General features: G+C 40.6%; 1 protein-coding gene across 1 annotated transcript in view; it reads right to left on the bottom strand.

Annotated features, from left to right (window-relative positions):
• Positions 1 to 1,890: 1,890 nt before the first annotated feature.
• The window catches only part of LOC115657665 (vertebrate ancient opsin-like), a 150,602-nt gene continuing 140,782 nt past the window's right edge, over positions 1,891 to 11,710 (bottom strand). Inside the window, exon 4 of the mRNA XM_030575748.1 lies at positions 1,891 to 2,154. Within this exon, the coding sequence (XP_030431608.1) occupies positions 1,891 to 2,154 (264 nt within the window). The remainder of the gene's footprint in view (positions 2,155 to 11,710) is intronic.

Here is an 11,710-nt window from a genome sequence, read left to right as displayed (position 1 = left end):
CACACTCTACAAGGCAGCATGAATGGAGGGAAGAGACACAGCATGGCAGAGAGAAACAGAGACACACACCATGTCTGTGAGAGAAGTGCATTGCCCCTTTAAGCATGCTGACCACACTAAATACGTGGCCTTTTTAAGTAGATCAGCAAGTTGAGACTGCAGCTGCTGCCAGCAAGCTCCCTCCATCCTGACCCTGTTGTGTCCCCTGCCCTGCACTGTGGAAAAGGAGTACAGGATTGGGGAGCAGGGGGAGGGAGACATCCTGACATTAGCACCCCTCTTTCCCCCCTCACCCCCTGCACAGGAAGCAGGAAGCTCCCAGGAGCAGCTCCAAAGCAGAGGGGGGAAGGGACATCTGAAGTGCCCGGCAATTGATAGCCAGAGGGGCTGCCAGTTCCAAGCCCCCACCAGCTAGCTCCAATGAGCTTTTTGCAAGCGTGGACAAAGCAGGCAGCTGCCAGACAACATTATAAGGGAGCACTGAGAAACTTTAAATGAGCATATTGTCTAATTGATCAGCAACAAAACAACATTAACTGGGACGGTGTTAAGTGAGGAGTTACTGTATATATCTTTTTAAAAATGTACTGGTGACACTACCCCTACTCTGACTTAACAGTGACATTTTTTTTCCAGTAGCATACGTTTCCTGAAACTCATTCAGAATGTTAAGTGCCATTGATTTTCACTTTGAGAAATAGAGCATTTTTTAGTGTCTGCACTCTCAACTCTTCACAATACAGTGAACACTGGACTGTTTTTTCTTGATAAATAATGAGCAAACTCTTCTTTGTATAGCAATATGTTTTGAACACTTTCAAGTTACAAAAACCAAGTGTTTTGAAACCCCCAAAATGAGACACTTAAGTGTCCTGAAAGAAGTTCATTGGACACCTTATGAAAAACCAGAAACCTGCAGGTAAAACAGAGGCATATGCCCACTAATATATTGATGACTACCAAGGAAACTCTTCAACATATTTGTGACTGTGGACTGGGATGACTTACTTTCTCCACTGCAATATGTCAACACTGTGCCTCTTTGTAGATCAAATTACACTGAATGGTTGAAGACATGGTTGGCGTGCATCCTTCTCCATCCCTCAAAAGGCAAGAATATGCTCTCCAAAAGCCCTTAATCTTCACAAATCCAGACATCAGTGCAATGATCTGCAGGATCAATCATCGTCATGCTCTGAATAATGATGCTTCTCTGAACTCATGCTCAGTTACACAATTTTGAATTTATTTATAGATCCATGGCTCTGGAGAGAGGCAAGATAGATCTCTTTGCTGCCTTGTTTGCTTAAGCAAGTGACTAGATCTCTACCAGATATCCCCACAAAAACTATAGCTTAACTTCCCGTCTTCTCCCAAAATCAGAATCCTTCAAGAATCCTAAAAATGTGTATTGTTTTTTGAATAGTTTATCTAGCAAGAATTAAACTTGGCAAATGTCCAATACGTATAGCTTAATTTCGGAGTGGCTCAAGATATTAAAATATTATAATGTATGCAGGCTTGTACTGAAGAGTTAAATGAGTTTAAGATATGTATAATCCAAAGCACATATTTACATAATTTGAGAAAAGGATATGCTCTGGAATACTGCTGATGTTGCATGCCAGTGGAGAAAAAGTTACTCATTTGCTGGGTTTCTATTCAGTGATGAAATATCCTGACAAATTCCAGGATGGAACACCTGACACTTGCAGTGGGTATAATAAGGGCATCAGATCCTGAAGATCCTGGTAAATGGCAACAGCTTGTTGGTGGATTGAACATACATCACTTTAAGTGGTAGGCAAACTCACAAAACCAGGTGACAGGTGTTTCTCCTGTCCACCAACACCCCCAAATCACATAGTATAAGTCAGTGTTTGCATTGATTTAAGTGCTATAGTGAGATACAAGCAGCACTTCTCCTTTTGCCCCTCGGCCATTGTCTGTGGTTGGCTCTGGATTCTGCAAGCTAACAGTGGCCTCCTGCCGTTCCGAGGATGGCGGTTCTGCAGATGCAGCAACAAAGGTGAAGTTGTTATCCTGTACCCTTGGTGTAGTGCGGCACACTCGGGTGGTCTTTGAAGAAAACTTGTTGCTGGTGGTAGCAGATGTTTTATCACATTTCAGAAGTGCACAAAAGCACCTGTAAAACTAAGATACAAAACATAAACAATGAGTGAGAATATTATTTACTCACACAGTCCTATTCTGTATGAAACATTTCACCCAATGGTACTCCCAGGTCCTCCTTTGGGTACTGCATTTAATTTCCTAGAACAATAATGCAAAACACCATGGGTAGTTAATTGTATTATGTTGCGATTCAACTTGGTTTTTTATGTTGGTTTTTTTACAGTAACCATCAGAGGCCTCAGCTGAGATCAGGACTCTATTATGCTGGGGATGTATAAAACTATTTATTACCTTGAACAGTTTACAAGCTAGGGCACCAATCCTAGCATGTAGGTGGATTGCTGTGCCCAGAAAGAACCCCCAGACGCCATGGGTTCTGCACAAGTGAACCATTGGTTGTGTGCAAGATGTTGTTGGATCAACTAAGCCATGATGCAGTAGTGAGTATAACAAGCAATACGAAGGATCAGAAGAGGATGGATAAGAGAAGCAAGTAAAGAACATAACATAGGCCATCATGTGCACAGCTAGATTGTTCAGAATATCCTCTCTTCCAGAGCTCTGTAGTGTTCTAGGCTCTTAGTTCTCTATAGAAAGAGTCCCTACTCAGAGTTTCCAATTTAGTTTCAAAAGTAATGCAACAAAAGGGTGAGAAACATGGTAGGAGGCAAGGGAAGAACAAAGGTAAGACCAAGATCATGCCATGATTTTGATATGGAGTTTGCACACAGTGGGTTTCTATTAAATATAACTGATATTATGCATAGTTCACTATTTTCTTGTTGACAAACAGCAGAAGTGATTTACAAGGAGGAGTTTAAATAAGGAGAGGGAAGTGGCTTGGCTAGCATAGAATCATAGAAACGAAGGCTGAAAGGTACCTCAACAGGTCATCATGTCATACATGCTTCACACACATGCATGGGAAAAGTTGCAGGGAGTACGTGGAAAGGGGTGTCAAGGCTGGAGTTGCTGCAGTTGTGGGGTTGAAGTACCGAAGAAGATTACTACAACTCAGTACTATGCTGACTATACAGAATATTCCATTGTTTTACCTCACAAAGACCTTTAAATTACAATGTCCTATTGTCTCATTAAGGTTTTGTTAGCTGTAAAAGCCTTCATTTTTTTTCCAGAAACATTCACCATCTATTTAACTACAAGTCTGAGGAAGCCTGATCATGTTGAGTGAGATAGTTTAGGCTCGTGCAGTGTAATAACCTAAAGGCATGTAGGAATTCATTTCATCCACTTCTGACTAAAGAGCTGTATTCTTCACGGGGGAGAACTCATGGCTAATAGCTTAGTAGGCTTTATTATAATGACTGTGTAATCATAGGCAAAATGCATTAATTCAACCATGATCTAAAAGGCTGCCAGAACCTGCTAATGATACCAGCAAATCAGTCGTACTAGCCTGTGGCTGGTTTGTTGAAAATATGGTGGAGCTTCAATTAACTGAACATCAGAGCAAGGTTGTCTGCCTAATTGAATCTTATTGGGGGAATAAAAAGGAAATTAGGTAGCTTACTGGAGCTAAGCCTTCCAGACAGACTTTTTGTGAGGCAAGCATCTGTTATGCAGTGGTGTGGGGTTTTTTTGTGTTGTTCAGCCAAAAATGGAGTGCATTGGAGATTAGAATTTGTCTATGAAATGAGAGTTAAGGCCATTAGTACCTATTAATTAAACAAACGATTATTCAAAACATATCACCAGATTGTTGAGAAATGATCATTTGAATGGGATTTTTTAAAGTCAGTTTCAACCAACAGGAAAATTTTGTTGGAGAATTTTCAGTTGGTCAAAAGAGCCATTTTTTATCAAAATGGTTTTGTGCTGCATTACAGAGGTCAATTCCCAATGCTGGCCTTCTCCATAGTTTTTAAAGCAATCTCTACTAATAGTGCTCTAAAGTTTGCTCCCTATAAACTAGAGATGGTGAGTTCTGAAATATTAAATTATTCTTACCTGCACTGAAAAACTCTCAATTGCTTCACTGCATACAAGGAATATTTCTTATTGTTGTAGTTTCCCCCACACCCAAGGTGTGGAACAGGATTAAATGATGCATTACAACTGTCACAGGGTGATTGGCCCATTTGAGAGTTGGTCCAGTTCACCTGTGATTAATTAGCTGCCTGATAGAAAGCACCTGGTGTCTGAAAACCTAGGATTTGTTAGGACAAGGAGGAAGAAGAGGCAGGAAGTGGGAGGTAAGGGTTTTCTGGAGCAAGCTGTATGAGCATCTCCTGATTTCCCCTGAGAGAGCACAAGTTGGGAGCTTCTTGGCAGGGAAGATGATTTGGCCCAGAGGAAGAACTGGGCAGAGTTGGTGGGTCAGGACTGACTGGAGCTGGGGAACTCCACCAACTGGAAGTCTTATGATGCAGTTCCTCGGTAAAGGGGAATATCTGTTTCAGCTAGGGGCAGAGGATGATTCTGGAGAAGCTCAGTAAGGGGTAAGGAAGCCTGGGGAATGGAACACTGCAGGAGCCCTGAGGTGACAGTTGCAGTGGAAGAGTTGTAAGAAATTTGGAGACTGGTCAGTGAGGTGGAGGCCCTGAAGTAGGGTTGCAGGAGTCATGGAGTAGGGATTGTTGCCTAAGGTAACTAAATGACCTGGAGAGGTAGGGGTGTGTGTGTGTGTCAGGATAGGCACAGGGACAACAAACTTGGTGAACTGCTGCCTCTTCAACTTTAGGGTTTGTGAACTGTTTCAGTCTGAGGGACGTGGGAGTTGAGGCACACATTAATAAATGATTCCAGAAAACAGAGGATCTGTTAGACTGTGAGAAGAACCACTTTCCTTTCCTGGGTGGGTGAGATGGCTGCTGGTCTTGTTGGTAAGAAAAGAAGGGGCAACTCAGCTGGCTCTGGGGACTGAAAAAGAGGAAACTGAGGTTGGATGCACATGTTGCACCTGGCCAGCCATTTGAGGGTGTCTTGGTGGGGATAGACCCTGTGACAGAAACTTTAACTGTCATCTCTAGATTTTCACAATTAACCGCTCCACTCTGGTTCTTAAGACTTCTTGTAACTTATTCAAATTAAATCATGTATTTTCAGCTGTTATGACTACAGGCCATCCACCTTGAAGCTAGTGCAAGAATCCGTGGTGAATAAAGGGAATAACTGAGGAGTTTAAGGATGTTAGAGAAGTTAAATGACTTATTTGTATTAGTCTCCACTGCAGAAGATAATGGGAGATGCTTACAATTTTCAGCTAGTAGATGAAGCACTGTCAGATTAAGGTGTCAAAAGAGGAGATGGTGAAACAAATTGATGAATTAAAGAGCAACAAGTCATCGGGACCAATATACAGTGGTGCCAATTCCTTCTTCTTTTTAGAGGTATTACTGGCTTCTGCAGCATTCTCCATCAAGTATAGGGAGTATGGTTCTTGTCTTCTACCTGTACAGTAAAATCTATAGGATAGGGACCACATTTTGCTCTGTTTGTACGGTGCCTAGCACTAGGGAGTCCTCGTCCATGACTCTTAGGTGCTATGGGGATATAAATAAAAAAACCCTCTAATTTCTTAGTATTTCCATTGTACATCCAAGAGTCCCAAAGGAATTTTAAAAATGAAGTGGCTACGCAGTTAAGAGAATGTACAATCCATCATTAAAAATCAACTACTGTACCAGAGCACTGGACAGGAGCAAATACCATAGTTTATGCATTTTAAAAGGTCTTAGAAGTCATTCTAGGAATTACAGAGAAGTAAGTCTACTTCAGTTTCGGATAAATTGATTGAAATGATCACATGGTGATAACCATGGTGTGATTTTTTTTTTCCTTAAGTAAAAGAAAAGCATGCCTTCTAACCTACTGTACTACTTTAAACATGACAGCAAAATCATAGACAAAGGAGAACCAAATAATATAATTAATGAGGGAGAGTTTTCCAAGCGACTTAGGCACCAAACTCCCTTTGAAAGTCAATAGAAATCGGGTGTTTAGCTGCCTTCAGTGTCTTTTGAAAATCTTCTGCTATAAGTCCCCAATGAGGCTTTCCAAGAAACAAACTAGTCATGAGGTGAGAGGAAAAATACTTCAATGGATTAGAAATTAGCTCAGAGAAAACAGAATGAAAATAAATATTCAACTTTCAGCAGGACTAAAGGTTAATAGTGGGGTGCCACATAGGTTCTGCACTTGTCCCAGTATTATTTAATCTGAAAAGGGGGATGAACAATGAGGTGGCAAAACTTGCAGAAGACGCAATCACTTCTTACTGCAACTAGAGCTGGCTGTGAGAAACTTCACAGGGAGTTGTCAAAGCTGAGTGACTGGGTATTATGCTAGTGTTGAAAAAGTCATCTCTGACAAATGCACATAGAATGGAATTCTTTGAACTACTCATGCTGGTTTCTAAATAACTATGACCGGGGGGGCAGCGCAGTGGAGGCACAGTGTCACTGTGGACAGGTCAGTGACAGCCTATTCAATGTAGACGATAGAGTTGTGGGTGCATAAGTCTTGGGGCAGAACTTCGTATTGAAAATATTTACTACCGTTCTTGGAACTGATGGCATATCCTCATTGGGAATAATTTATACAGTTCAGGACACTGTCTTAAAGTTACAGCAGAACTAAAAAGGGTTCAGAGATATTCAATGGCTTTGAAAAGCAACACAATTAAAAAAAAGGTAAATTTGTATTATTCTAGGCACTGACCTGTGGGGCTCAGTGCCTCAAACTGCTATTGAGTCCAAGAGTTTAGCAGGATTCAGAAAAGGATTAGAGATTTATGTGGATTATAAAACATCCCCAGTTAGATTAGATGGGATAATGGGGTTTAAGAGAGGAAACCCTCATGCTTCAGAGCATGAGCCAATCATTAACTGACTGGGTGTAGGAAAAAACTTTCCTTGTGGGCAGGTTATTCCATAGTTGTCCATATTGCGAGTTTCTTGGATCTTCCCCTAAAGCCGCTGGTTCTGGTCACTGTCAGAGACAGGACATGGGACTAGATGTACATGTGTTCTGACATTGCAATTCCTACCATGTGTCCCTATGTAACTATCACACTTCATGAATCTGAGCATTCCTGAAAAGCTGCCCCCAATGGCTTTCTCTTGAATAAGGCTGGTATTTTCAAGCGAAGATTTGTCAATGCCAGGAACACTCTAATTCCTTTTCTGCTGAAAAGACCAGTTACATCAGAGTGACACCTTTGCAGCCTTTTATCTTTGAATTTCTCAAATAATAATGGAAAGTAGATGACAATGGGGCAGGACCTAGGAAAAGATGACAGCTTGGTGAATAGTGAAATAATTTGTTTGTACATTCTACGGAATTCCTAATAAGTGGATTTGAATAAGCTTGTACCCCCTCTGTCTTTCTGGAAAGAGACATATAAGCTATATTTATATTTGTACAAATGTTTAGGGGAAGCTTCTCTTTAACAGGTGTTTATAAGGAGCATTTTAGGGCATGTCAGCACACCCTTCAGGAACAGGTCCATGCACACACAGGTGTGCAAAATTAAGATTGGTGACTAGGGGAAAGAAATTGGACTAATAAATATGACTTCATGGAAATGTCCAAGACCATTCTTCTTCCCACAGAGTGGCAGATGTGCAGTGTTTTCCCCCAAGCCCTGGCTAGAAATGAGTCCCAGGATCTGAGCCAAGCTCAAACCAAGGCCCTGCTTAGGGTCCCAGCTGCTCGAGTCACAGGAGAGCAGTGTCTCTGCTTTCTTTAATAACTAACAAATCCATGTCTGTGAGGATGCAAAAATAGGCTAAAAAATGTGACCCAAATCTTAGGCTTTGTAGGCAAAAGCAGCAACCCCCTAGTACAGTCAGTTTACCTTATTCCAATTCAGCAAAATAAACTATAGTGTCGTGAAGTGCCTTATACAGGTACAACTGCATCTTCACCATGATTTGACTGTTGTCAAAAAATAACACCCCTTACTGACAGAGTTATGCTAGTAAAACTTAAGTATAAACTTAAGGTTCTTCCCTATGATCTTGACTAGAGCCCTGGGAAGGAAGCAAATTTCACAAGAGAGGAAATATGTGGCTACATCTTTCATAATTAGGACTAGCTGGAGCCCTGAGAAAAAGTCGATTTAGTGACCCAGACAAGGATCTACTTCCCCTTCGATAGTTGCCCATTTACTGTATGGTGAGGTGAGAAAATGAATTCTAAATATTTGCCGTGATAGTCATGGCAATGGGAACTGAATCCTCCATTGTAGCGTGTTGGCCTTGCTGCAGAAACTGACAGTGTGTAATAACTGAAACCACTTCTTAGAAAATGTTTGCTTTATAATGTCCTAAGTTGTCTCCAGTTGTTTATTATCTAATTATTGCAAATACATCAAATGTAGATCACTGTAATCTCTAAAGGCAAAAGGAGGCTCGCTAATGTTGTTGAATAATACGCAGTCGTTAAATGCTCCTTTGAAGAGTTTTCACAATGCAGGCACTTCAAGGTCATTATCAAAATGTAATTTTGAATACAGTGCAATACGGTGTGGCTGCTTGGATTCAACCCACCTGAGGTGGAGGAATATGTCAGTCTCTTCTCACTCTCAGGAAAACGCACAATTAATTCTCAAACAGGGAACAAATTATATTGTATACAATTAAACCTAACCCTAAACAGCTCCTTTCTGTGCCATGCTTCCCCATCCCCCAGAGAATGGCACACAATCAGCAGAAAGAGACTTGTGTTTGAAGTTGAGCCCAATCCTGCTCCCTTTTATGATTGGGTGTTTGACCACTGATTTAGAAGCAGGAGCAGTTAAGGACATCTTAACTGCTGTTGTACTGTTTATAAGTATAACTGTTTCCATAGGAAAAAGCCCTGATTTAATTTGCAAATGAGCATTCCAGAATGCGACTCAGGTGCACCTTTTGCACTTATGAACCAGGAGCCTTTACATCTGTTGTGGTTGTACTTGTGGATCTCTTACAATCTGGGACACACCTGAGATTAAGGATATATTTATCAATACTTTATAAGAGTTAATAAATGATCAGTAGAAGCTGTAATGAATGGTTAACCCTTAGCTGGTGTAAACTGGTAACAATGGAACTACTCATTGATGGAAATGTTTGGAGTTTCTGTTCCAACCTTTGCATTCAGCTCTTAATTCAGATATACACAGCCAGATCACACATTTTTCAGATGCATGTAAAAGGGCATAATGAATGCATCTGAATGATAAAAACTTGCATTTGTGAATAATGTATTTGACTGAAAGAGTCATTGTCTGAGTTAATTGACAACCCTTATTTGTACATGCAGTCAATCCTTTCCCATGCAAATAAGGGCTTGCAGGATTGGGCACTAAATAATATAGTTCTTCATAATATAGTTCTGTGCTACACAAGCCAATGTACAATGCCAAATGCGATGCTAAGGGAACAACAAATGAGCACTTTTATGGCGATGCTGGACTCACTTAGAGTTGGTATTAAGAATGTATGTGCATTGATAGATTCCAATATTATCATCATGCTTATGTAGGTAGGAGTAATTGTATATCCCATATAAATTGTCACTTAGTAAATACAGCCTTGAGAAACGAAAACCTTGTTTATCCATTCTTGCACCCTCAAGCCAGTGCCTTTTTCTTTGTGCAATATTTCATAAACGGAAACAGATCACCAAAGTGTTACTCCAGTAATTGCCTGAGGATATTCAATTATGAAGCAAACTAATTAGTTTTCTTTTTTCAGTCGTCTGGCCCAGTTTCACAAGTGAACAGTCTCCAGTGATAGCATTTCAACAGACTGTCCTCTTTACAGTGACAGAGCTTCAACTTATGAACTTTTCCCTGGAATAAGCCAAAAATTCTGCACCGAGTTTCTAGCAGCAGTCTTGATTGGGGCTCAGCAAACTGAGATTTGCCTATGCTGTTTTGAATCTGACATAGTATGAACTGTTTTTCAATTTCTGATTGAAATTTCTGAGTATACCAGTGACATTGCACCCCATAATTCTTTATAGAAATATGCTTACAGTGTAAATATGACATACATGCATAAAACATGACAGTTAACAGATTCTCTGCAAAGGTTATGATCTACTGCATATATTCATCCTATTTACATACATATTTGAAGTTATAAATATTGGCTATGTACTTTGTTTTTTTTTAAGTAGATTCGGTGAAGCAGTTGGTTGGCTTCTTGAGAAAAGACTATTCTCAATAAGTGCCCAATCAAGAAACACTTAAACAAACAATGAACTTTGAGAGATGTCAGTGAACATCTGAGCTTTCCAGGATTTTACTTTTTGGCAATATGAGCATATGGGTCTACGTTCTTTCCTTTATAATGTTTAGTATGTCATGATTGTTATGGACCTCAGCCTGCAAATTATGTCATTAGGAGTTTATCCACTGACTTCAGTGGAAGCAGAACTGGTTCCTGTAGATCATCATTTTCTATCATTTGTGACACTCTAATATTCAATGTCTATTTGATGCTATTCCCCTTGATAGCTCTTATTCTTCTCATGATGGGGCATGGGCAGTCTTACCCAGTGGTCAGAGCAGGAGTTGGTAGTCAGGCCGGGTCAGATACCAGGCAAGCCATAAGGCCAGAGTCCAAGGCAAGTCAGAGGGCAAAACTGAGAGTCAGGTGTCAGGAGGCAGGTAGGGTTGGGTTACCAGGAGAGCAGTAGCAAGGAGCAGGTATTGCAGAGGAAGTAGTCTTAAGTAGGGAAATCCCAGTTGCATGGACAACTTCCTGCTCCTGTGCTGGGTTTGTATAGCAGTGATGAATCAATGAGGATCCCCACTGTTCTGCCAATTGGATTCCAGGACTGGAGTGCTCTGTCAGGGCTCAGCTTTTATTCTGGCAACTGTTAGCAGGACCCGGGGTAGCAGGTTGGAACTTGCTAGCTCCTAAGAGCCCTGTGGACCCCAGTTCCTGTGACGCATCTCCATTATTTCTCATTTTACTTGCTGCTGTATAGTGGCTGTCACCTTCTTCCAGCGTGAGAGAACATGCAACTTTCTATATGTTTGAAGGCTCATGTGCACACGCTCTCTTGTATAATTCGGAAGCTGCATGTATTCCCCTGGGTGTCTCTTTCTCTGTCCCAAGGACCATGGTGTAAGTCTGTCAAACTTCAGCTGTACAAGTATATACCGATTTCCACCTATTGATTCCAAATCCATTCTTAGCATTTACAAGTCACAGCTATACCAACAAAATGTCTCAGTTTGCAGTAGTTGCATGAGACTCCCTAACCAGAATATCTAAGGGCTGACCACAGAGTAGAAAATAACTTTTCGAAAGTAATTTCTGGTTTGCAGGAAATGTCTGAATTATGAAACACATTTTCACTTTGAAATATTTTTTCCACCAGGAGTATTCTGTTCATTGACATTAACACTCTTCATAATGTTTCAGTGTAGATGAAAATGACATTTTAGTCTAAAAAAAATTGACAAGTTTTCACTAGCTCTAGAAACAACGATTTCTAAACATGTTTGCAACTAAGTCGTCTAACTAAACCAAGTTCATTATCTGTAGAAAAATAATCCTGCAGTTTAAGCTACATACACTGAACAGTATCAAAGGGATTCAGAAGCAAAGAAAAT

This window comes from Gopherus evgoodei, chromosome 9, assembly GCF_007399415.2.
Source record: "Gopherus evgoodei ecotype Sinaloan lineage chromosome 9, rGopEvg1_v1.p, whole genome shotgun sequence".
Taxonomy (NCBI): domain Eukaryota; kingdom Metazoa; phylum Chordata; order Testudines; family Testudinidae; genus Gopherus; species Gopherus evgoodei.
Note: the sequence above shows the minus strand (reverse complement) of the source record. Positions and strands in the feature narration are given on the sequence as shown.